Genomic DNA, 26,807 nt, shown 5'->3' on the forward strand with positions numbered 1-26,807 from the left:
AAGTGTCTAAGTCATGAAAGACAAGAAAAGACTGGGGAGCTATCATAGTCTGGAGGAGACGAAAGAGAAATAACAGGTAAATGCAATGTGGGATCTGGACTGGATCTTGGGCTAGATGAAGACATCAGTGGGAAGGGCTATAGTTTAATTACCAGTATTATATCAATGTTAATTTCTTGGTTTTGATAATTATATTATGGTTATATTAGATGTTAACATTAGGGGAAGCTGTGTGAAGAATATTTGGGAACTGTTTTGCAACTTTTTTATAAGTCAAAAATTATTTCAAAATAAAATTAAAAAATCTCTACTTGAGGGGTTCTCAAAGTATTGCCTTTTGCTCTTTAGATCTACACATTTTCTTTTACTCTGGTGATATCCCAAGGACTGAGCCAGGGGAGAGGCAATAGACCAGGCCAGAGTGCCATCTTGTCAGAAAATAAAAACATTTGCAAGGCCATGTATTTCACTCTTCCCCCCTTTATTTTGTTTTTCAAATTACAAAAGTAATATATGTTTGTTAACAAGTAAAACAATACAAAGATATATAAATTTAAAAACTACTTACATTTCCATTCCCCACCAGGGTAACCAATGTTAATATCTTGTTTTATATCTGTCCCTCCACACTTTTCTCTTTGTTCATATAAACACACACATGCATAAATACACATATACGTGTTTTAATTAAAAAAATAGATTCATATACATTATTCTGAAATTTTCTCTTTTCACTTAACAATATACCACAAATATCTCCACAAATTAGTAGAGTTCTAGCTTCCCCCTCAAATTTCTTAATCACATATTTGACATATCATACTTGGTTCAGTTATTTACATAATTTTTCTTTGGGGCTTTCATTTTCCTTCTCTTGACTACCCCATTATTCACCTGCATCACCCACCTTCCCCGAACCCAATGTATACTCTTCTATATTTTTCTCCATGCATATAAAATCTTACACAAACATATATGATACATGTTTATCACTCATAAGCACCTAGAAGCATTTTGTAACTGATTTACAAAAACAGAGTCACTTTACACACTTCTACCTTGCTTTTCTCTCTCAAGGAAACATTGTGGAATTCCATTCAGGTCCACTAGCATAGTTTTAACTTGTTCACCTTAATGGCTATATAAACATCCTATGGAATGGATATACTATAGTTCCTTCCCTCTTCCAATTTCCCTGCTGATGGACATCTATTTTGATTCTAGTGTTTTTCGCCACTAGGAACAATTCACAATAAATGTACATGTCCCTTATGTATTGGGGTTTTACTTCTAAGAGAAGATTGCACAAAGTGGCATAAGTATTTTAAGTTATAATAGATGTCAGATTGCTTTTCAAAAGAGCTGTAACAATTTGTGTTTCTACCAGCAGTGTCTTAAGAACACCTTTTGGCCTGACAGCAAAAAGCATTCCTGCTCTTTTTCGTCAGCTTGATTGCATACTGTTATCTCATTATAACTTTAATCTGCATTCTCCAACAACTACTGAGGCTAATCATTTTTTTGATAAGCCATGAGCCACTTGGATTTGCTCTTCTCTCAACTGTCTATTCATTCTTTGCCATGTTTTGCTATCAGGTTATTTTTTTCCTGTCAGTATGAAGACCACTCTTTCTCTGACTGGCTCTGCAAATATTTCCCCCCAAATCATTGTTTATTGACTGTTGATGGCATCTTTTGCCATGCAAAAGATTGCACTTTTTATGTAGTCAAATATTTATTTTTTAACAGCTTTTGAGTGTCCTGGGTTGGTAAAGTTAATCTCCCCCAATTCCTAGATTGTACATGTAGTCTCCTTTCATTTTCTTTCAAGAATTTTATTGTTATTTAAAAACTTTAAATCTTAAGTCCGCCTCCAATTTTTTTTTTGGTATGGTTTGTGCTGTTGGTTCAACTTTACTTTCTTCCTGATTAAAAAGCCAGTTGTGCTAGAAAAGGTGGAGAAAATGTGCTGGTTTAATATGTTAAAGCTTTTTAAAAAAATAGTTGGCCATATTATTATTATTGTTTTTTGCATTGTTAGACACCAAAAGACAATGGTGATATTTAGAGTGAAAAAGTTTGGTGAATGGCATTCTACATATGTGCTTGATATTCATAATTTATTAAATTCACATTTATATTTCTAAAATATAAATAGTGCTTATTATGTGGCTCACTGTGGGACATACCATAATATATCTCTAATTTTCTTCACATATATTTTGTATTCTGTTATCATGTAAACTTTCATAAGCCAGAATGAACAGGTTTATGTTTTATAAAATATTTTCTATAATCTTTAGTATAAAATTTTCTGTCACAATTGGAGCATGACTTGCCTTATGATAAATGGTTATTAGGTCAATGAGGTTTCTCCTAAGGATGAATTCCTCCACATATAATGAAATAGGATATCTTGCTCAAGGTTTTTCTACAATTTTTAGGTTTTCATTCCTACAAGCATTCTTCCTAGCATGAACTTTCTGATGTCTGCTGAGGTTTGGCTTCTGGTAGAAAGCTTTGCCACATTCGTTGCATCCATAGGGTTTTTCTCCAGTATGAGTTCTCCAATGTTTATTGAGGCATGACTTTTGACTGAAGGATTTTCCACATTCTCTGCAACGATAGGGTCTTTCTCCTGTGTGTATTTTTTGATGTACATTGAGGTATGACTTCTCACCAAATGACTTCCCACATTCATTGCACACAAAGGGTCTCTCTCCTGTATGTGTCCTCTGATGTTCTCTGCGGTGTGACTTCTGGGTGAAGGCTTTCCCACAAAAAAAACACTCAAAGGGTCTTATCCCAGTGTGTATTCTCTGATGTTTAATGAGGGTTGACTTATGTGAAAAGGCTTTTCCACAGTCAGTGCATCCATACGGCTTCTCCCCAGTGTGACTTCTTTGATGCCTAATGAATTCAGACTTGTAGCAGAAGGCTTTCCCACACTCAGTACAGACATGGGGTTTCTCTGTAGGTGGAACCCTCTTCCGTTTGTACACAAGAGAATTGGTTACTGCTGGTTTATACATAAGTGCTGGGTTATGGCTGAAAGCTTTCTCACAGTGACTGCATTCCCAGAATTTTTCTCCATTAGGTCTTCTATCATGCTTTGTATGTTGTAATAATTTCCCATATCCATAGCACTCATCTTGCTTTTTTGAATAGTTTCTCTTAAAACCATTCAAGTCTAAATTATGGTTCACACTCTTTCCACAAGAGTCCCAGTTATTAGGGTTTTGAATTGAAGGAAAAAGATCAGTGCTCAGATGTGATATTTTCCCAAACTTATTACATTCATGGCTTCTTTCCTTGGGCAACGTTTTCTTGCTGATGAATGTACCTTGCCTCAAAAGCATGTCTTGCCGTCTTTTCTTCTGGACGTTACCTTGCCAAATGTTTTCTGGAGAAGGTACAGCAAACCTTTCCTTATGAATCTGTTATTATGACCTGGAATAAAACTATTTGAGAAATGCCCTAAAAGTTTAAAGGGTGCACAGTATATGAATAGAGAGCATGAATCATAACTAAAGGTACCAATACGAGTATAGAAGATTCAAAAACTGGCACAAATGTAATGAAACATGTCATAGATGATAGAAATAATTTTGAAGATGAGAAGATATTATAGAGCAGTGGTTGGCAAACATGTTCTTAAAGGACCAGCGACTAGTTTAGGCTTTGTGGGATATATGGTCTCGGTCACAATTACTTAACTCTTGCATTGTATGGTGAGAACACAGCCAGTATGTAAATGTAAGGATGGTGCAGCTGTGTTCCAATAAAAGTTTATGCACAAAATTAGGTGGCTGACCTATAGGCCAAAGTTTGCTGATCCCTGTTACAGAGGAAAGGGGTTTAAATGTCATAAAGCACCTTGTTACCCAATGCATGGTTCTCAATGGTCAGCATCACCCTCATCTGGGAACTGATATGTAGGCAGATATGCAGAATCTTGGGCCCCACCCCCAAACCTACAGAATCAGAATCTGTATTTTAACAAGTTGCCCAGATGCTTCGTTATCATATTAAGAGTTTGACAAGCACTGTTACAGCAGTCAGAGAGTTTATGTTGAGCTAGTTAGTAATAATATAAATGGCAAGGGCTCTAAGATGAACTAGATAAAAGAAGGAATCAATGAAGCTAACTAGAATTTAAAGTAGGAGCTCTTAACTTGGTATATAGAAATCTGTTCTAACTACAACTGAGCATTTCCTTTGATTATGAATGTGAACAACAAAACATTAGTATTAGCTCCTGTAACTGTCCTAGTTTGTGAATAAGGTATTTTCATGTCACACTATAGTTGTCACAGATTTCTCAAAATATGTTTACAATCATCTCTACTTTGAGATCATGACAATTATTTGACCTGACGGGAGATCTCATAATTTAATATATAAATAAGGAAGTATATCTACTATTATCATTAATATCACTAACATCATTAGTGTTTTGATATTGCATTTTCTAACTTTATTTTAGTAATTACTGTATTTTAGTAATTTGTATCTCATGTAATCTTATGGGTTTTATTATTTTTTAATATGTAAAAAAGGGGTCTATTAGGCTTCACCAGAATGGTTAAGAGTTCCATGGCACAAAAATGATTAAGAACCCCTAACTTAAAGACATTCAGGCATGAGGTAATTTGGGTCCAATTTTAGGAGATGTCAGTGGGAAATGAAAAGTAGACAGGAAGATTTAAAGTAATTTCTCAAAGGAAAACCAACAAAACTAGCACATAAGCATAGAACGATTAGGGTGACAGAGACAGAAGCTTCAAAATGAGCTCATGGTAGCAAAACTCTGGAATGAAAAGTAAGGTGAGGTATATATATGCATGCACTTGTGTGCATGTGGGGTGGAGGGGAGGTAGCAAGCAAAAAAGAGAATGACTTCAGTTCTTGCTCGACAAAAAACAGGAATAAGTGGACATAACTGCGGAGATGATCCAGACTGGTAAAATGGGGGGTAGGGGATCCTAGGTGGTACAAGGCGGACAAGAGGTGGCAAAATGTCAAAGAGGCCGGTTGTGAGCATCATATGGTCTCAGAACGGATGACTTCTTTAGGGAGTTACACCATTGAGAAGAGAATCAAGTTTGGAAAACAGAAAATGCAGTAGTCCCTTGGAAGGAAAAGGCTGGGCTGCAGCCAGGGAAATAGAGGATACAGAGAACTTAGAAAGGAGGGCTGACTGGATACTATTTTTTGGCAGTTATTATATAAAATTCTTGAAAGAGGGAAAAGAAAAGCAGTTGATAGCCAGGTTACAATGGTTTCAGGAAGGTTGACGAGCAGTTTCATGAAGCAAAATTCACCTCAGAGGGCATCAGAGTGTGATGGTTAAGAATACTGGTTCTAGGGACTTCCCTGGCAGTCCAGTGGTTAAGACTCTGCATTTCCACTGCAGGGGGAGCGGGTTCGATCCCTGGTCGGGGAACTAAGATCCCACATGCCGCGCGGCATGGCTAAAAAATTACAAAAAAAGAATACTGGTTCTAGAGCCTGACCACCTGGGTTCAAATCCCCATTTGGTCCCTTACTTTGTTATATGTTCTTAGACAAGTTTCTTAACCTTTCTGTGATTGTTTGCTCATTTGTAAATGGGGGAATAAAGGCTGGTAATAAACACCTCACAGGTATTGTAAGGGTTGAATGAGTAGATATATGTAAAGGACTGAGAACAGACCTGGCACAAAGTGAGCACACACTGAGTGTTGGCCAGAAATTCTAATGCTATTGCTGCTACTACTACAACCAGTGAAAGCTGGATGGTGGTAATCTCAAAGACATTATTTTGGGGAGAAGCATGAAATGACTTGAATGTTTTTGGGGTTTATATAATATTTAATTCAATCATGTGATTATAACACTAAGTACAAATGGCATAAAGAGATCCAGAAACAGATGGCACTGACTCTTCTTGCTAAACTCATAACTCTATTGGAGAAGCAGAAGTCCAGAGGCATTCTAAAGAGTAGGTTACCAACACTCAGGATACCACGGATTATTGTTGAGATATTTTATAGAGCTGACGGGAGAGGGGCAGTTATTCTGAAAATTAAATAGAAGTGGTTAAGACAGACCAAACTCAGGCGTCTCCTTCACTACCCAACTGTCCCTGTTCACTTCCTGGAATTCACTGCTTCCTCGTCTGTGACTTAGGAAATTAAGGGACTCAGGGATAACTTAAGGGATTAAGGAAAGGATAGGAAGTGAGACTCTGAGTATGGCAGGCAGGTCTGGGGCATTTTACCCAAAAACTGTTAGAATAGAGAATAGGAAGGAATCGGCAAGAACAAGAGAATCACAGAAGCTTATTTGTAAGAATGCCTGAATGTGAAAGAGAAAGTGTACTGATAACTTCAAGAGAGAGGCCAAGGATTCTGGAGAAAAGGAGATGGAGCAAGCACACAGGGAGGTGGAATGTATGGAGGCTGAAGGGTCACCAAGAAGGCTGAAGCTCTCAGAGAAATGTCTCCAGCGGCTTTCAAAGCTCTAAGGCTTTTAAAAGCTGGACCCTGAACAAAATCCCAAAGGTGCCAGCCTCCCTTAGTATGTCTTTTGCTGGATTTATCATACTTACCCCGACAGTGGCAGCCCGAGCATGATGCCTCACAAATCCATGGTGCTTCTTCCTGCTCCAGCCTGAGGATCACATATGGTTTGGTGCCTTCATAACCTGTTCCAGGGAAATGATCCAGGCCTTAGACTGAGCTCCTTGGTCTTCTCAGGCAGCATTAAAGGCTACACAACAGACACTGTACTTGGGAGGAGACTGTACACACACTTTGTCCAGAACTCAAAAGGAAGCAGTAATCCAGGACCACTGAAACTCAAGCCAAGCTCACTGAAGCACACAGTATAAGGGTTAGGAATACACACTGTGCAGCCAGACTGCTGGGGTTCAAATCCCGCTCTGGCTCTGCTATGTACTTCATGGGTGACACTGGGCAAGTTACTTCACCTTCTCTGCCTCAGTTCCCAAATGTGTAAAATAGTGGTACTAACAGTACCTACCTCATAAGGCTCTTATGAGGATTACATGAGCTAATATTTTAAAAGTGGCTAAAACAGTGTCTGAGACATAGAAAGTATTTGGTACTTCAGAGGTTCTAGGTACTTCAGTTACTTTTAGCAACTGAAAAAGGAAAGGTGGTCATTCAAGCATAATCTAGATTGTGTGGCAGAGCTGTTCTTACCCACTGAGACGAGGTTGCTGTAGGTCTCCAGCATCACATCCCGGTATAGGGCCCTCTGAGCAGGATTCAGCCTATGCCACTCCTCTTGAGTGAAGCCCACGACCACATCCTTGAATGACACAGGTCTCTGCTGAAGATGAAATGACATTGAGTCATGTGGGGAAAGTGTAGGCAGAGGTGGATGGTTCTGACTTTTTATAATGTTCATAGGTCAGAGCTTATTATGATCATATATCTAGGATGCCTTTTATATTCCTGGCTTTGGACTATATATGATGGGATTGGAAGCCACCGTCATTTATATTTGGGTCAACACATATTGACTGAAGACTGTGTCTGACCCAGTCCTGGTTGCTGGGGACACAGTCATGGGTGGCACCTGACCTCAAGGAGCTCACAGCCTGGCAGGGAGAGCAATATGTAAGGCCCTCAGGGTGAAAGGGCAAGAGCTGTGACAGCAGGACATCTGGGCTATGGCACACAGAGAAGTGAATGGTCCACTAAAATTATCAGGGTCTAGTTAGGCTTCAGAGCTAAGGGATATGTGCAGCTGAATCTTCTCTGCAGAGATGGAAAAACTGCCTTCCTTGCAGAGGGAGCAGCATGAACAAAGGCACAGGGGCCAAACAGTGATTTTAAGGATGGCAAATCACTAGTTACAGGAGAGAGTACAGAGGCCTGTGAGTAATGAAATGATGGACTTTAAGACAATGAGAAATCTATCAAGGGAGTGGGGTGTGTAGAAAGCACACTCTAGAAGGCATGTGGTGAGCTTCTTACATTCCGTGTCAAGCTGTACAATGGTAACTCTAAGCAGACTGTGAAAAGTTAAGGAGGGACATTGCTCCCTAGAGTAATCACTAAACTCAGTGCAAAGAGGTGTACTGAAGTAAATAAAATTCTAAAAACTATTCAGTTAATCCGCACAAAAATACACACACAAGAGAAAAGAAACAAAGCAAAAGCAGATGGGACAAATAGAAAACTAAATGCTAAAAAGATATAGATCCAATCCTACCAATAATTACATTAAACTATATTAAATTATAAGGTTATTTAATACATGATTAAACACTCCAAAAAGGCAGAGATTGTTAGACTGGATAAAAAAGTAATACTGCCGGGCTTCCCTGGTGGCGCAGTGGTTGAGAGTCCACCTGCCAGTGCAGGGGACACGGGTTCGTGTCCCGGTCCGGGAAGATACCACATACCGTGGAGCGGCTGGGCCCGTGAGCCATGGCCGCTGAGCCTGCACGTCCGGAGCCTGTGCTCCGCAACGGGAGAGGCCACAGCAGTGAGAGGCCCACGTACTGCAAAACAAAAAAAAGTAATACTGCCTACAAGAGATACAGAACTCACAGATAGTTTGAAAGTGAATGGATGGAAAGAGAAATGTGGTGGGTGACCTGGAGCGAGAAGAAAGGAAAGACTCTGTACTAACCTAGGTGGAAGATGATGCTCACAAGTAAGACAGAAACAGTGAGATAGAGAAGGACCAACGTAAAGAAGAGCAGAACCTGTACCTTAACTGGTTGTGGAGTGTGAGGAAGGCGTAAGGGTAACACCCTTACCTTTGTGGTATCTCAAAGGCAATTGGGTGACACTGGTCACCAATCTCAATTGCAGCTGAGAAAAACTGCAAAAGTAAAGAGGACATGGTGTGTTGGGGACACAAAGGGGGAGACATTCGGCAGGCAGCAGGATGGACATGAGTCATGTCAGGAACAAGAATAGGAACGGAGCTAAAGCTGTGTGAGCCATTAGCACAGAAGTGGTAGCTAAAGTTGTCATACAGTGTGGTCTCTCTCAGCAAGGAGACAGAGTACTCAGGCCAGAGCCCCAAGGGACACTAAAACACAAGAGGCCAATGGCAGAAGAGTCCAGCTGGAGACCCAGAGGAGGAAGTTTGGAAAGGAGGCTCCACAGCCTGGCAAGCCTCAGATTACACTGTCCGGGCAGTCAGTCCTCTGGTTTAGGGTGCAGAGAACAAATTCTCCAAAGAGCCCAGTGCCCCGGAACCGGATAGCTGCTGAAAGACCCACAGGTACTAACCTAAGAAGGCATCTGTGATATTGTCATATATTAAGAAATATATATATTAAGAAATATATATATATTTTTATATATATATATATACATACAAAATATATATATTAGGGCTTCCCTGGTGGCGCAGTAGTTAAGAATCCGCCTGCCAACAATGCAGGGGACACGGGTTTGAGCCCTGGTCCGGGAAGATCCCACGTCGCGGAGCAACTAAGCCTATGCACCACAACTACTGCGCCTGTGATCTAGAGCCCATGAGCCACAACTACTGAGCCTACATGGCACAACTACTGAAGCCCCGTGCTCTAGAGCCCGTGCTCCGCAAGAGAAGCCACCACAATGAGAAGCCTGTGCACCGCAACGAAGAGTAGCCCCCGCTGGCCGCAACTAGAGAAAAGCCCGTGCGCAGCAATGAAGACCCAACTCAGCCAAAAATAATAAATAAATAAAGATAGATATATATATATATATTTGATCTTCTTGCCTGATTCCTGGCGCAGAGCTTCTTAAACCTTTGTAACTTACAGAGCGACAGAAGTAATAATAGGAGTGTCTTTTATTAGTAGTAACAAGCCCGTGTCAATCATCTCAGAGTTTATACTAATGATATAACTCTTTGAGGATGGGGGCTGGTTGCCAGAGGAACCACCCAGGTATTAGATGGTTGGAACCTGTAGCCATACACCGCCCAATCTCTGGGGAGGGGAGAGGGATTTGAGATTGAGCTAATCACCAAAGGCCAATAATTTAATCAATTTTGCCTAAATAATGGAATCTCCATAAAAACCCTGGAGAGTTTCCAGGTTCGTGAACACAGCCAGGAGGGTGTGCACCCCAAACTCCATGGGGACAGAAGTTCCTGTGTTCAGGCCCCTTCTGTACCTTACCCTACGTACCTCTTTATCTGGTTGTTCATTTGTATCCTCTATAATATCCTTTATAATAAACCTATAATAGTAAGTAAAGTGTTTCCCTGAGTTCTGTGAGTTATAGCAAATTATCAAAACTGAGGAGGGGTCATGTGAACCCCCAATTTATAGCTGGCTACTCAGAAGTTCAGGTGACCACCTGGGTTATCAAATAGGCATCTGAAGTGGGAGGCAGTCTTGTAAGACTGACCCCCTAACTTGTATGGTCTGCATAGAATTGGAGAATTGTTTGGTGTGGGGAAAAAACTTCTACTCCTGTAAGTAAACACTTTTTTCTTTAGTACCTAAGATATTATCTTCAAGTGACTGTATAGTAGAGAATTTAACCTTGCCCAAGGAGAGGTCTGACCTTTGCCCTCAGTTCCTAGAAGTTAATCTTTAAGCCCCTGTAACATCCTCCTAGGTAAGAGTGTCTCTGTTTACCTGGGGGCCTTGGGCCACACCAGATAGTCTAACAACATGATTTTGGGGGGAAGCTTTGGCTCACAGACATCAATCAGCTCAACCTCCAGAGGGGCTGGAAACTGAAGTCAGCAGTCAGTCATGTCTAGTTTACCAACCCCCAAAGGAAACTCTGGACACCAAGGCTTAGGTGAGCTTCCCTGGTTGGCAATACTCTGTATTGTCACACATGGTTGCTGAGAGAATTTTGCACCGTCCACACTCACTGGGAGAGGACACATGGAAGTCCTGTGTGTGGAGCTCTCCTGGACTCTGCCCCAAGTGTCTCTTTTCTCGGCTGATTCTAATCCATATACGTCTGCTGTAATGAACCCTAACTGTGAATATAACATTCTGTGAGTCTTCCTAGCGAATTATCAAACCCGAGGGTCTTGGGAACCTCTAAACTTACAGTTGCTGTCAGAAGTGAGGGTGGTTTTGTGGACTGCTGTCCACTGCTTTACAGTCACTGACAGACGCAAGAGGCAATGGAGCAGATCAGTTAAAAGTATGAACTTTGGGGCAGGACTGCTCGAGTTCAAATACAGGCTCAGCCACTAAATGAGCGACCCTGGGAAAGCTCTTTAACCTCTCTGTGCCTCAGTTTTCTCATCTGTTAAATGGAGATAATAACAGTGTGTGTCTCTTAGTTATTATATTATGAGGTTTAAATGAGTTAACATGTGTAAAGCCTTTATAAACTTTGCCTGGCATATGGCAGCACAATATAAAAGTACCTATTTTAAGTAGAAAAAGATTGTAAATCATTATTTAAAAATCTGTTAAGAATGGGAAAACAATTCTAAAGGACAGAAAAAAAGGTGGGGAGGGGCACCCAGGACCTGTGCCTGGGTGTCAGTGGGGTGGAGAGCCCTAGTGCACCGCACAGTGCCAGTGGCACTGGCCCACTATCTCTGGGAGTGGCTGGAGAGAAGAAGCATTAATAGGGCCCCACAGGGGTGAAAGGGCTGAGAGCAGCCACTCTCCACTCTCAGGAGGCTGTAGGTTTCCTTGAAGAATGCTGGGTCCTAAGGTGGTGAGACAGGAAGGGGGCAGGGCACAACCTTTAAAAGAATGACAGCTATTGAGGACATGACATAAACTGGTTAGAACCAACTAGGTCCAAGATGGTGGATGACTGACTTCCACTAGACCTTGAGCCTCAGTATACCTTATTGTAATACATCAGCAAGCTAAATGACACACCCATAGGTGCCATAACAGTTCCAAGGTGGACCATAAAAGGCCAAAAAGTGAGTGGTGGCCCAATTCCTGGTAATCTCTGCCCCTCCCCTAAAATAGTTGGAATAATCTGCCCACTTACTAGCCTATGAGATTACTCACCCCTATAAAAACTGACAGTCCCCGTGCATACCCTGGAGCTTCTCGCCTTCTGAGATGGCCCACACTCTGTCTGTGGAGTGTGTTTTTCCCTGAATAAACCTCCTTTCAATTTACTGTGGCTTGCTCTTGAATTCTTTCCTGCGTGAAGCCAAGAACCCACACTTGACAGCCGTCCCAGGGACTCACCTGAGACCTGGGATGTGACCACCCTCTCGTACCCCACTCTTTTTTCCTGCAACAGTAGCACTTGAGTAGTGGCCCAGGCAGATGGATCTGAAGGCAGGACCAAAACTAGGGTGGAGGCCATGGAAGCTGGCACGTGAGACCCGAAGACCCACGCAAAGGAGGTAACAACTAGACTCCCTCTCTGATGCCAGAACAACGTACTGTGGTAGTGCGTGAGCAGCAGTCAGGCTTCATCACAGAGCACAGGACCTGGCTCAGTGACAGGTTCTGGGCAGTATTTCCCAAAAAGAGCTAACTGGAATGGGATGGGATTGGGTGGAGTGGGATAGGATAGGATGAAACAGAATGGGAGGGAATAGAACAGAGCAAAGCAGAAAACACGTAATCCCGCACCTAAAAGGCCATGTCTTTTTCACCAAACACAGGGATGAAGAGGAGAGAGATGGAAGAAACACTGAGGCTGTAAAATCAGCAAGACTTGGGGACTGAGTGTGAGAGGTGGAAGGTGGGGAGAAGTCAAGGGAAAATCTCAGGGTCTTGGCTTGCCTGGTGGGATGGTACCATCTCCTGAGATGAGAAACAGGAAAGAGGAGACAGAAATCAAGAGTTCAACTTTGTACACATTAAATCTGAAGTGCTCTGGGGCAGCCAGGTGCAGATGTTGGGCAAAGGGGTCTGAAGCTCTCAGAGGAGGCCTCAGCTTAGGTATGGATGTGGGAGTCACTTGCAGACGCACCAGCATCAACCTAAGAGTGGACAAAACCACCCCCAGAGGCCCCAGAGAAGGTTCAAACCCACAGGAACATCAATGTCTAAGACACTTCTTAAAAAAGAAGTGCCCTGGAAAGCTAGTTTTCTCTTGGAAATAACAATACACTTCTTCCTTATGGCCAATGCAAGTCATGGGCTGTGTTTGCCTTTTTGCTGGGCTACCAGGAAGTCCACAGTTGACTCTCACTGGACTCTCCCCTTGTACATCTGTATTCCAACAAAGAATGTTCCTTGCATCATTGCTTAAAATATCAAATTTGGAAACTACCGGAATGTCCATAATATGGGGGATGGGTTAAGTATTCCATGCATATGATGGAGCATTATGTACATTATTTTAAAAAAAAAGGCATGGTTCTTAGTACTAATATGGTACAATCTCTAGGATATTTTAATTGGGAAAAAAGGGTAGAGTAGTATGTATAATAAGTATCTGGCCATTGTGTCTATGTGTATAGAGAGGCTGTGGTATTCCACCCAAATCTCCCTGCAGTACCGAGGTACTTCTCCCAGCTGCTAGGAGATGGCTGGCTGTTGCCGGTGTGAAACCTTTAGAGAATTTCCCTTGGCCAAAGGAAGCGACCCCACCCAAGTTTATGTCCCCTCCCTGGGGCAGCCTACAACCAATGACTGGTTGATTTCAGAATACAAAGGCCTCCTTGCCTCCATTCAGGACAACATTGAGGACCATCCCAGCTCCAGAGGATCTTATAAGATCAGCTGATGCCTCTGTTCAACAACTCCCTCTGTCCACCTTGCTTCCTTCACTGACTTACAGGTGTTCCAAGAGCCTCCCTAGTAAACCTTCTGTGTGCAAATTTCCATCCCCAAGTTTGTTTTCCTGAGAACCCAGCCTATGACAATGCATATGTGGTTGAAATGCATATATTTTTTTCTAGAACAGTTTCCCCAAGAAGGGAAAGTAGGCTCATTTTGTTTGTTTTTTGGCCATGCCGTGCGGCATGTGGGATCTTAGTTCCCCGACCAGGGATCGAACCCGCACTCCCTGCATTGGAAGCATGGAGTCTTAACCACTGGACCGCCAAGGAAGTCCCGAAAGTTGGCTCGTTAATGTCACACTTACCTGGTACTCGATCATTTTCTGTTGTTCTTGGAAAAAGATCTGTGGCCTGTGAAGACAGAGATGGGGGGGTGGGGAGGAGGATGGAGAAAGAGAACAGAGCTGTGAGGGACCAGGCTTGTTTTAGAACTTGCAAATTCCCTGTAAATCTTGGACAAAAACCCATGCTTTAGATCACTGGGGTAGAAGAAAAAAATGTTGCCATTCAATTCAGAATGTGGATGCACAGAGGAGACTTACCAGGAAACGAAAGTTGCTACCAAGTAAGAACTGAAAGTTATTAAAAAACAAAATCCTTAAAACTTAAATAACTGGCCCCAAGTATATTCTGGAAAAGGGGCTTCTATATCTGTAATGAAAATATTACAAAAAACTCAAAGCGAAGTAAAATAACTGCATAACATTAATAAAACTAATGGTTACTTAAAGTATGGTACAAATAATTACTGAAAGGCTAAACCTTGTTATTCAACCAGCAGTTATATTAAGTATTGTCATTAAAAAATATTTTTTTTTCGGCCGCATTGTGCAGCTTGCCGGACCTTAGTTCTCTGACCAGGGATTGAACCTGGGCCACTGCAGTGAAAGCGCTGAGTCCTAACCACTGGACCCCAGGGAATTCCCTAAAAAATAATTTTTAACAGATGAGAACAAACATCCACCATATTAGGAAATATGGAACTAAATTTGTACCAAACATTGGTTAAGAATGTTTTAAGTTTTTCACTCACAGTAGTGAGAAACCTTATAAATAGGCCTGAATATACTTTGCCAATAATCTACAGCCTGGAATTGAAAATCCACATCCAGAAGCAACAAGAGCTCTCACACATGACTGAGGGGACTGTAATTTGGTTCAACCATTTTGGAAAACCATTTGGCCATATCTACTGAAGCTGAACACAGTTCCATTCCTGGATATATACTAGAGAAATACATGAATATTGTTCAACTAAGACTTGTATTAATGTAAGAATGTTCATAGCAGCTTTGATCATAGTGAGTCAAAACTAGAAACTGCCCAGGAGAACGAGATAAGTTGTGATGCATCCATACAATGAAATACTATTCAATAATAAAAAGGAATGAACTGCTGACATCCATGCAACATAAATCTCACAGGCATTATGCCAAATGAAAGATGTCAAACATAGGAGAGAATATACTGTATAATTCCATTTCTGGAAAGTTCCAGAATGGGTAAGACGAATAATATGGTGACAGAGTCAGAATGGGGGAAGGGAATGAGTCACTGAGATGGGGCAGAAAGGAGCCTTCTAAGGTAGGTCAGCAAACTTTTCATTTAAAGGACCAGACAGTAAATATTTTAGGCTTTGGGGGTCATATGGAGTTTTCCACAACTACTCAATTCTGCTGTTGTAGCACGAAAGCAGCTGTAGATAATAATATGTAAATGAATGAGTGTGGCTATATTCCAATAAAACTAATTACAAACACAGATGGCAGGCCCTATTTGGCTAGTGGGTTAGAGTTTGCCAACCCCAGCTCTAAGGTGATGGAAATGTTGATCTAAGTGGTGGTTAAATGAGTGTGTATATGTATTTTAAAAATTCATCAAGTTGTATATTTATGATTTGTACATTTTGCTCTATGTATTTTATACCTCAGTAAAAGAGAAAAGGAAAAGAAAGGCAAAAAGCAAAAGGCAAGGCTCAGATGAAATAAGTTTTACATCCACCAGAACTGATTCACGCCTTTGAGGGCAGGAAAACCATCCCACCATTGTGGGGCTACAAGAGTTTGTCTCCTGATTGGCATTCTTGAGTTGTGGCCCTGATGGCTGACAACTCCAACTTTGTCAACCCCACAGCTGATTCCCCCCAGATCCAGGCTTTGCCCACTGAGAAACAGTCTAGGGACAACCTTTAAAACAGAGCAACTAGTATCTCTCCTTTGCAAAAAGAAGAGACTAATTTTCCTACAGGACAGAGAAGAGCTTTTCCTGAGTATAGTGACATTCACACCATTTGACTATCCTGATGTTCTCTCCTGTAAAAACACGTCTAGCAAATTACTGTCCTGAGGTTTCTTTACATAATCATGAATAATCCCTCCAACACTAATCAGTGACTGCCCTATTCTTACAGTTGGTCAATTCTGAGATCAAAGAAAATTAACCAGAGAAGACTGAGAAGAACTGGCCACGGCTGGAAGAACAGATTTTATTTAATTTTATACTTTTATGTGTCAAGTAAGCCTGAGAATTTAAAAATGAGTTATTCCAAATGTCATATAAGTATAAAAGGACTTCAGTGTCCCTAAATATTAAGCTTGCCCACATGGTGAGCTTAGCACTGAAGGTGAAATTCCTATAATATCATCATCCTCGAACTGAGATAATACTCGTCCTAATTGGACAAGTGGAGGTAAACTTTCTTGGTAAAATAGCCTAGGCATGCCAAATGTTAATAATACAGAGGGTTCATTGGGTGAAACTACCTCAGGATGAAGACTGAGGCCTCAAGGTCACCTAAGGTCCAGACCTACTAATTATTCAAAAGCTAGGAAGAATTTTATACAATATCTTAATAATGTTGGTAAAAATTGTTGTTTGCATTACTTATATATTCCAATAGTGTTGATGAGGAACTGTTCAAGTTGTTACTAAGAAAAAATAAAGATTCTCTGAGAGGAAATTCTAGAAGCCCTTCTGAACCTCTGAAAGAATGTAAATAAAATTATGAGTTTCTCCTTTTAAGGAAAGTGAACAGCTTCCAATTAGTTTAGTGATTGGCAGAAGACACTAGTTTTAAGGGAAAAAATTGTTTCCAAATGAATACATTTTCCTTGCTTTGTTTTACAGAAGTTCTTTCTCATGAACTACTGACATATCATCTTTTGAAAAACAGAATAATTCTAAAGTGCAGGCAATATTCTCTATCATGATCTGGGTGGTGGGTACATGAGGGTGCATATATGGAAAAATTCCTAACACTACAGTGCTAAGTGAGTTAATGTTTCACTTTTCTCTTAATGGACAATAAATATCATTTATTTAATGGACAATAAATATCCATTAAATGCACTGAAATACTGTACAGGTCATAAAGCATAAGTCATAAAGCGTGGTTAGTGTGAAAGTGGCATTTAACTATCGTATCAGCAGCGGAAGAGACTGAGCAATGAGCTTACTGTGTCTTAAAAAAATGCTTTTTCTTTACTGAGGTATAATTTACACATAATAAATGAACCCATCCTAACTGTACAGTTCGATAAGTTTTGACAAATTATTCACTCATGTAATCACCACACAATCAGGATATGGAACATTTCCATCACCCAGAAAGCTCCCTTATGTGTCTTTTGTTAAGGAACATCCTGTTCACAAGATATAACAAATTTGTCTCAATGGTATTAAGATGAACTATTTAGATTCCTGTCTCTTCTACAGAAGAAATAAAAAGTGATTTTCTTGAATGTTAAATACAGATACTTCTTTGCTTAAATAATATATTAATCAAGTTATATCTGTAAGTCAAAAAAGCAGTTAAAAAACAAGGTATGATCAACTTGTTTCAATTTCATTTATATGAAGTTCAGAAACAGGCAACCCTGACCTAAGTGATGGCTTTGGGCAGGCACTGCTTGGGAGAAGTGGGGAAGCCTTTGAGGAGCTGGAAATATTCTCTATCATGATCTGGGCTGTGAGTACATGAAGGTGCATATATGGAAAAATTCATAAAGCTACATGTTATTCTCTATGTAAGTTACATCTCAAGTTTTAAAAAACAAAAAAAACCCACAATCCCGTTATTTAAGAAATATATATGTAGAAAAACTTTTGGTATGAAATACAATAAAATATTATCAGTGGCTCGATTTGGGTGGCAGATGTTTCCTACTCTAATCTGTAACTGTAACACATATGCATTTCATTGATTACATATTTCATTCATTTTCCCACTGCCTTTTTTCATTATGAGGGAAGTCACAGGAGGGTTCGAAAAGGGGACGGGGTTCTCTGAGAGAACTGAACTGTCCATTAGGAATTGAGCTGGCAGGAAAGGCCTGGGGCAGTTAATCCAGCTTTGGGCCACTACGCTCCCTCCCTCACCTGCCTGGACTTGGCTACTCAGCCTCAGCCTGGTCTCCATGGCTACGCAGCTAAGAGTCCAGACAGGGCCAGAAAAAATAGGGGAGTGGGTTGGCCACATGCCACACTACAAGATGGCAGAATGCACTGGGCTGGACAAATGTCCCCTTCCCCTGAGAGAACATGCCTATCACATGAGAGAACATAGCCTTCCCTGCCTCTCCTTTCACTTCTGCCTGTCTCTCTGAATCTTTGGGCCAACCCTTCTCCCACCATGTAGCCATGGAGGGTCCTGGAAGGAGAGACAACAGTTTGAGTCTTGCTAAACTTCTGGCTCAGGGATGATGATATTTCCTGTTATGTAGGAATCTTTGCTCTCACAAGAGGTCTGGATCCTAGGTGACTCCTTCAGAAGGGGATTTTTGTCCCAAATTCCCATCTCCTGGACCAGAGAGTCTTTTACCTGGTCTGCTAGGCTCTCACAGCTCTATTTCTCAACAGTAACTCATCCTCTGGGACTTCCCTGGGGTTCCAGTGGTTAAGACTACATACTTCTAACGCAGGGGGCAAGGGTTCAATCCCTGGTCGGGGAACTAAGATCCTGCACGTCTGTGGCATGGCAAATAATAAATAAATATTTTTAAAAAACAGTAACTCACCCTCAGCTGCAGCTGCTGACAGGGCTTTCTGTAGACGTGTCCAAGGTCCTGTGGGCCCCACGGAGAGCCCTGCTGTCCAGCGAGGTGGTGGGACCCAAAGGTATACAGGGCACTCAGGAAACCTGAAGATAAGCAGAGCCCATGGTGAGAGTCATCAAACAGACCCTCCCCAAATACTTTCTGAGGCCTAAGAGGAAGAAGCCTGCAGAAGACTGGGCAGTAGACATATCTGAATGATGGCTGTGCCCTGGGTTTGGGGCAGGGGGAACTTCTGGAAAGAACTTGAGCCTGAGAGTTACTCAGACAGAAGTCTGAAGCCAGTGATTCCTTTAACTGACCGAAGGGATCTAGTCCAGACAATTCACTTCACTGGGCCTCATTTTCCTCATCTGTGAAAAGAGGAATGATAAATGGTAATTTTAAAAAGCCCATCCTTAGGGGCTTTCCAAAAGTTACCTCCTTTAACAAAACCCAGGGGAGTTCCCTGGTGGCCTAGTGGTTAGGATTCCGGGCTTTCACAGCTGAGGGTGCGGATTCAATCCCTGGCCAGGGAACTGAGAAAAAAAACAAAACCAAACCCAGGAGTTTCTAGATTTTTTGATGATGGCCATTCTGATCGGTGTGAGATGATATGATTCCTTCCACTTTTCATATATATCTTCTAACTTCTTTGATTAAACATTTAATCAAGACAGAAAATAAAACCACAGAAAACTACCCACAGTTTGGTATAACTCAATTGAAGAAACTATCCCACATAATCTCATCTGACCTTTTCCACCATGAGTTTTTAAAAATACAATATGATATACTGTCACAGAATCAACAAAACCATGACTTGGGTTTTACAATATGTATGGATCATTTCATCAGGTTTTGACAGTTCTGCTACATTTCTGACAGTCTGTTTCTTTTCCTTCTCTAGCTCCCAAATCCCTCATTGTGACAGCACTTTAGAAATCTATCTGGCCAGAGTGGGACCCTAGAGGTTTCCTGTCTATGTGGGTTATTTGTCACATGATCTGACAACTCTTTCTCTGTAAACTAGTCAATCTCCCAAGATGCTTTCTTTGAGATTTAGAAGGTTTGAGCTCTGGCTCATGATCTAACTCAACAGTGTAAACAGCTTGTAAGTTTCTAATGTGTAGCTCCTGTTTTGTATGTAACTAGGATGCACTATTATATTTATACTGATAAATACATGGGGGATAAGGGAAAGCTCCAACTAATCAATATAAGGGAATGATACAATTAGAAAATCATCGTTTGGCAACCATAACAGTAGTGATTGACTCAGGCAACAATCATTAAAGGATAATATTAACACTAGTGAATGAAAGTTTGAGGTTATTTACATGGTCTCAAAAAATGCCCCCATAAGATACTTATTAACATAACTTTATGGTAGACAACCCACTATTAAGGTTACAGTGGATAACCTTAACCAAATGATCAGAGTTAACATTATCAGCAATATGACAAACCAACATCATGCATCTCCTGATATGGGACATTGAGGACACACCATAACTCCAACTAGCAATCAGAAATGTACATATTTCATAAGGAAAATCAGAAAAACTCGATTGAAGGACATCCTATAAAAATAACTAGCTTGTACTCCTCAAAACATCAAGGTCAAAAGAGGCAAAAAGTGACTGAGAAAATATTCCCAATTAAAGGACTCTAAAGAGACATGACAATAAATGCAACATGTAATCCTGGATTAGATTCCTGGACCAGAAAAACATAATTGTTATAAAGGACATTATTGGGACAGTTCAAGAAATCTAAATAAGGTCTGTGGATGAGACAGCTGTAAACAAAAAATGTTGCTCACCATTCCAGTTCTACAAGTATCAAGTCATTAGCCACTGTGGGTGCCTACTGACAGTGTGCCCTGAGGGAAATTGAGAATGGAAAAGACAGGAGGCACTCTGTGCTTTCGATAGAAGGGCACCTAGATAGTTAAGATGCATATCTAAGGAAGAATTTCAATCACCCCAAATTCTTCCATACACAGAAAAGCACTAAAATCATTAACTTGAGATGTCTATTCTTTGTGACTAGCAATAATCTTTTTATGCTTGACTACATGTATTTCCCAGTCAAAAAAAATCATATACATACTGGCTTCTCCCCTGCCTCTTCGTAGCAATTCCTCAGAGCTGAGAGGTTGTCTCCTGGGCTATAGTTCTCAGTAAGACACTGAATAAAACTCAACTCACAGCTCTTATGTTGTGTGTTTTGTTTTTTATTTTTTTTTCACTTGATGCTACTATGATAACAATAATAATACTGTTTCCAATGGGACCTAATGAAACTTAAAAGCTTTTGCACAACAAGGGAAACCATAAACAAGAAGAAAAGACAGGGGGCTTCCCTGGTAGCACAGTGGTTGGGAGTCTGCCTGCCGATGCAGGGGACATGGGTTCATGCCCCGGTCCGGGAAGATTCCACATACCACAGAGCGGCTAGGGCCGTGAGCCATGGCCGCTGGGCCTGCGCGTCTGGAGCCTGTGCTCCGCAACGGAAGAAACCACAGCAGTGAGAGGCCTGCGTACCGCAAAAAAATAAAAAAATAAAAAAAAAAGAAGAAAAGACAACCCTCAGAAAGGGAGAAAATATTTGCAAATGAAGCAACTGACAAAGGATTAATCTCCAAAATGTACAAGCAGCACATGCAGCTCAATGTCAAAAAAACAAACCACCCAATCCAAAAATGGGCAGAAGACCTAAATAGACATTTCTCCAAAGAAGACATACAGATGGCCAACAAATGCATGAAAAGATGTTCAATATCACTAATCATTAGAGAAATGCAAATCAAAACTACAACAAGGTATCAGAATGGCCATCAGCAAAAAATCTACAAACGATAAATGCTGGAGAGGGTGTGGAGAAAAGGGGACCCTCCTGTACTGTTGGTGGGAATGTAAACTGGTACAGCCACTATGGAGAACAGTATGGAGGTTCCTTAAAAAACTAAAAACAGAACGACCACATGACCCAGCAATCCCACTACTGGGCATACACCCTGAGAAAACCATAATTCAAAAAGAGACATGTACCACAATGTTCACTGCAGCACTATTTATAATAGCCAGGACATGGAAGCAACCTAAATGTCCGTCAACAGATGACTGGATAAAGACAATGTGGTACATATATACAATGGAATATTACTCAGCCATAAAAAGGAACAAAATCAAGTTATTTGGAGTGAGGTGGATGGACCTAGAATCTGTCATACAGAGTGAAGTAAGTCAGAAACAAATACCATATGCTAACGCATATATATGGAATTTAAAAAAGCAGGACTGATGAACCTAGTGGCAGGGCAGGAATAAAGACGCAGACGTAGAGAACAGACTTGAGGGCACAGAGGGGGAAGGGGAAGTTGGGATGAAGTAAGAGAGTAGCATTGATGTATATACACAATCAAATGTAAAATGGATGGCTAGTGGGAAGCTGCTGCATAGCACAGGGAGATCAGCTTGGTGCTTTGTGACCACCTAGAGGGGTGGGATAGGGAGGGTGGGAGGGAGGCTTGAGAGAGAGGGGATATGGGGATATTTGTATACATATACCTGGTTCACTTTGTTGTACAGCAGAAACTAACACAACATTGTAAAGCATTTATACTCCAATAAAGATGTGAAAAAAAAATTTTAAATAATAATAGTGTTGCAATGTTAACGTCCCTGCTTTTGATAATTATATTGTGGTCACATAAGAAAATGTTCTTGTACTCAGGAAATTCACATTAGGCGTAAAAAGGGCTATCATGTCTACAACTTACTGTCAAATGGAGGCAGGCAACCACATGGAGGCTTTTTTTTTTTTGGCCATGCCCCGCTGCTTGCAGTATCTTAGTTTCCTGACCAGGGATCAAACCCGGGCCACGGCAGTGAAAGTGCCGAGTCCTATCCACTGAACCGCCAGGGAATTCCCTGCAGGCTCTTTTTCAAGCTGCCTTATTCAGTCTCTGCAGCCAATGGTCAGTCTCCAAAGGCTAAGAGATTTTGACCAGGGGGCTCTGAGGTCCCCCTCCAAATTACCTACAAAGAAGAATCAGCCTTAACTTGTTAACTTCATTAACAGGATCCTGACTCCAAATTCACCCCAAACTGCAGGGTTCACTTAAATGTTTATGTTTTTGGATTCCAGAGGGAATAACAGAAAACAGGCAATCTCAAATGGCCAAGCCAGGGCTACAGAACAGAATTTTGTCCTGGTGTGTCTGGTTTCAGAATTTCAGACAAAACTTCCACATTGTATGAATGTTTTGGCTTCAGATTACTTCTATGATTCCATTTAAGTAAAGTTCAAAAACAGGCAAAATTAATCCATTGAATTAGACCCAGGGGCAGCAGTGGGTATTGACTGATAAGAAAGGCTTCGGCATGCTAGAAATGATGTATATCGTGATCTACGTTGTGTTTACACAGTTCTCTGCAATGTAAAAATTCACTGAGCTGTAGCCTTAACATAAGAACATTTGACTGTCTGTGTATCTGTGTCCAGATCTGGAAACGATCTGGAAAAATGTTTCTTGCATAAATAAAATGAAACAATCTGTATTCAAACTTAAAAAAATGTTTCACATAGAGCCACATACTGCCACCCCATCAGGTATAGATATTCCATTTAATTAGAGTTCAAGAACAGACAAAATTAATCTGTAATGTTAGAATTAGGAGAATGGTTCCCCGTGGCAGGGTAGTAACTGGGAGGGGGTATCATGAGAATTTCAGGGTGCTAGAACATTGTTTTGTGATCTGAACACCCAGGGGTGTTCTCTTTGTGACAATTCATTGAGCTGTATGTATATTTTTCTATGCATTTTATATCTCAATAAAAGATTTATGTTAAAAACTTAAAAAAGAAAAAGTATTTGCTCCCACACCTGGCACTGAGCACAGTGTAGGTGATGAAGGAAAAGAGCTACAAGAAAAAGAAAATGCCCTAACTCCTTACCCTTGCATATGTGGTCTGTATCTTTGATTCTGTGGAAGGAAAAATCAGAGACTGTCTGCTCTAAAAATGAAAGCTTGACATGTATGGCTTCTGAAAGATGTTACCTGCCTTACTCTCAACTTCCTTTGCTCCTTAAGGTGATATACTCATTGTGTTTTGTCTAAAGACTACATAAGGATTGAACGTAATATTTATAAAAACAATTAAAATACTGTTTCAGCATTTCACCCTTTTATTAAGCTAATGGTCAAAATCATATTTGCATTTCATTTGTAATTTTGTCTCAGTCCATCTTAATCACCATTAGTTTGACTTTAATTTCAGTGAAGAACAGTTTCTAAAAGTAGCTTTAACTTTTGTTTTTGCGCTTGTTATTGTGGTTTTACGTTTATTGAATTGTTCTACCAGGATTTTATATGGCACAGATTCACAGAGGTCAAACGTACCATGCCTAAAAAACACAGAACGAAGCAAAAAAATTCTTAGAACACAGTAACTTCTAGATCCAGTTTCTTTTCCTTCCATAATTCATCTTTTTTTCCCCAGCCTTATAGAGATATAATTGACATATAACACTCTGTAAGTTTAAGGTGTACAATGCCCTGATATGATACATGTATACATTGCAAAATGATTACCACAACAGGGTTAGTTAACATCTCCATCATCTCACATAATAACTTTTTTTCTTTCTTTGTGTGTGTGTGTGTGTCTGTGTGTGTGTGTGTGTGTGTGTGTGTGGTGGGAACATTATTTTTAAGTTAAGCCTAGATAAAAGTATTTTCCGAATGCTCTCAAGGTTTGCCCCTTCAGCAAAATCTTTTACATCAGTTTAGATACTTACTCAGTAAACCCTTCGTTTTCTAACCACAGGCAAAGTTACATCCATCCTAGCTGCCATGGAGTCAGAATAGATTTCCAGAAACCAGGCTGACTCTTGGGATGCTGTCACAGATGGACATGTCATTACATTTTCCAGAAAGAACCTTAAAGGAAATATTAGGAGAAATATGCATTTTTAACAAGATGTTACTTGAGAGAATTCTAACACTTGATCCTTTCAAAGCACTTTCATTCATGTGGGGAACAGTAAAAAAGGGAGAAGAAGGTTTCTTTTTTTTTTTTTGGTTGCTCCCCGTGGCTTGCAGGATCTTAGTTCTCCGACCAGGGATTGAACCTGGGCCCTCAGTAGTGAAAGCACACAGTCCTAACCACTGGACCGCCAGGGAATTCCCAGAGAGCGAGGTTTCAAAAAGAGTTTTGAAGTGGGCTTTCACCCTAACGAACTGAATGGAACTGGTTGCTCATCAGCTGGGGCATGTCACATGGGTGAAGTGTGTTCCCACTGTGCAGGGTTGCAGTCTCAAATCCTTGACTCTCTCATCCCCAACGTCTGCATTTTGCAAGCCTCAACACCAACCCCCATTAAGCCTCCTAATCACAGACACACGCGGTGTCTCCAATCTATTAACTCCCAGAGGTCCTTGTAGTCACAGATATCCCGGAATGCCAAACTTGACCATCAAAGGCCACTTAGTCAGTGACTACAAAACTCACTGATCCATTCTGATGGCCGAACAGTGAAACAGTGAATTACATAGATCCCTGATGGCGAACCCACACTGATCTCCAATGCTATCCCAAAGACTGGGGACCAATTGCTGACTCCCACTGTCCTACCTCCCCCCACAATTACTAACAGTCCCAATCACTGACACCTCCCCCCCCACACTGATCCCTCTATTCCCCATTCCCTGATATACAAAAGTCCAGTCACTGATGCCCTCAGATACCCCCATCGATGATCTAAAAGAAATCTTCATCACTGATGGCCTAAAGATTTCTCCAAACACTGATCCTCACTGACCACCCTCAGAACTGAACCCCGAAGTTTCCACAATCACCAGTTCCGGTACCCAAACAGAACTTAGAACCTCCAATCACTGACCCCTCAGGCTTCTGATCACTGAGCCCTAACGCCGTTCAAATCAGTGTTTTCGAAGAAACCCACTTGGCCTCAGACCCTTGAAGACCACCATAAACTGACCCCCACGCACTCTCTCAATCAAGAACCCTCGTTTATTGATTCCCATATACTCCCAATCCATCTTCTTCACAGACTCTGACACTGACTCACACAAACCCGCCACCCCAGACTCCCTCCCACAAGAGGCTCGGACGCCCAATCACTTAACCCTTCAGTACCCTCAGTCTCTGAGCCTTACGGGTTCCCATGACTGACCCAGTTGGGCCACCGTAGCCGTCTGGTCGCCCTCCTACACAGGTCCTGAATTTGGACTGTTTCTCACACTGACCTTTCCCATTTTCCCCGCATCCGCGCCCATAACCTGAAACTGCCGCACCACGCCGCCTCTCCGTGGTATGAGCATTTCCCATCCGGAGTGGCCGTGCGCAGACTCAGTCGCAACTTTGAGGCTGTCGGCCGACACCCGGCAACCTTCCAGAGAACAGGATTCTGGGTTTCTGAATTTTAATGGAAGGTATGATGGCCGCGCCTGCTTGACAACCTCTTGCTGGGGCCGGCCATGTTTAAATCTGTGCCGTACGGCGAACGACTAGGCCATTTGTTAGACGATTAGGCTATTTTAGGGCGGGGAGAGGCAAGTGTTCCGGGGTCCCTAAACACAGACGTCACTGCTGCTTTTAGCGTCTCAGAAGCCCAAACCTCCTGAGACCAATATAGAGGCTCCCTGACCTGGAAATTGAGTTTTCTTTGTCTCCAGCTGCGCAGGCAGTGAGGTAAGATGGCCGCGTCCGTTTTTACCGCTTTTTACGTGCAATGGGCGCGGCCATCTCTCAGGAGGAACGTCTGTAAAGCTACGTGACACTTTTTCTGGGCTAGCTCTAGGATTTGGAGAACAGCGAAGAAGAGAGGCTCTTCTGTTGGGGAGGCTGAGGCCCCCGCGATACTTTACGGAGGGGGCGGAGCTGCAAGAGAGGGCAAGTAGGAGGTTCTTAGCCGGCTACTGAAAGAATACGTCGAAAGCCGAGGCTTTATCTTAGGTGGATTGACGCTTTTTGACATTAAAAATGAAATACCAGAAAATGGGTTTATTCTGGAATAGCAGAGAATTGCAATTCCGGACG

The 26,807-nt window shown here is 41.5% G+C and overlaps 1 protein-coding gene across 4 annotated transcripts; it reads right to left on the minus strand.

Moving 5' to 3' along the window:
* Positions 1-667: 667 nt before the first annotated feature.
* ZNF793 (zinc finger protein 793) lies at positions 668-26,115 on the minus strand. Of its 4 annotated transcripts, none has more exons than XM_027079012.1 (7): positions 26,015-26,115; positions 24,544-24,685; positions 18,720-18,841; positions 14,010-14,055; positions 7,209-7,335; positions 6,593-6,688; positions 668-3,403 (listed from the first exon to the last, which is right to left on the minus strand). In XM_027079012.1, the coding sequence occupies exons 4-7, from the start codon at positions 14,022-14,024 to the stop codon at positions 2,421-2,423; spliced, it is 1,221 nt and encodes a 406-aa protein (XP_026934813.1). In that variant the 5' UTR covers positions 14,025-14,055; positions 18,720-18,841; positions 24,544-24,685; positions 26,015-26,115; the 3' UTR covers positions 668-2,420. The 4 variants fall into 4 exon arrangements, with proteins under 4 accessions (XP_026934813.1, XP_026934810.1, XP_026934811.1 ...); XM_027079009.1 differs by having other exon boundaries at positions 7,209-7,338; positions 26,015-26,114; XM_027079010.1 differs by having other exon boundaries at positions 7,209-7,338; positions 25,942-26,063.
* Positions 26,116-26,807: the final 692 nt, after the last annotated feature.

Source organism: Aethalodelphis obliquidens, unplaced genomic scaffold (assembly GCF_003676395.1).
Source record: "Aethalodelphis obliquidens isolate GAN/ISIS:26980383/991018 unplaced genomic scaffold, ASM367639v1 scaffold43, whole genome shotgun sequence".
In the NCBI taxonomy this organism is placed as follows: Eukaryota; Metazoa; Chordata; class Mammalia; order Artiodactyla; family Delphinidae; genus Aethalodelphis; species Aethalodelphis obliquidens.

What these genes read in the sequence shown, in the direction of transcription:
- ZNF793 (XM_027079009.1), bottom strand. An exon ending in CAGCAACCTCGTCTCAGTGG is followed by an intron (nt 6,689 to 7,208) that starts GTAAGAACAGCT and finishes TCCCTGGAACAG; the next exon opens with GTTATGAAGGCACCAAACCA. An exon ending in CTCGGGCTGCCACTGTCGGG is followed by an intron (nt 3,404 to 6,592) that starts GTAAGTATGATA and finishes TACCTTCTCCAG; the next exon opens with AAAACATTTGGCAAGGTAAC.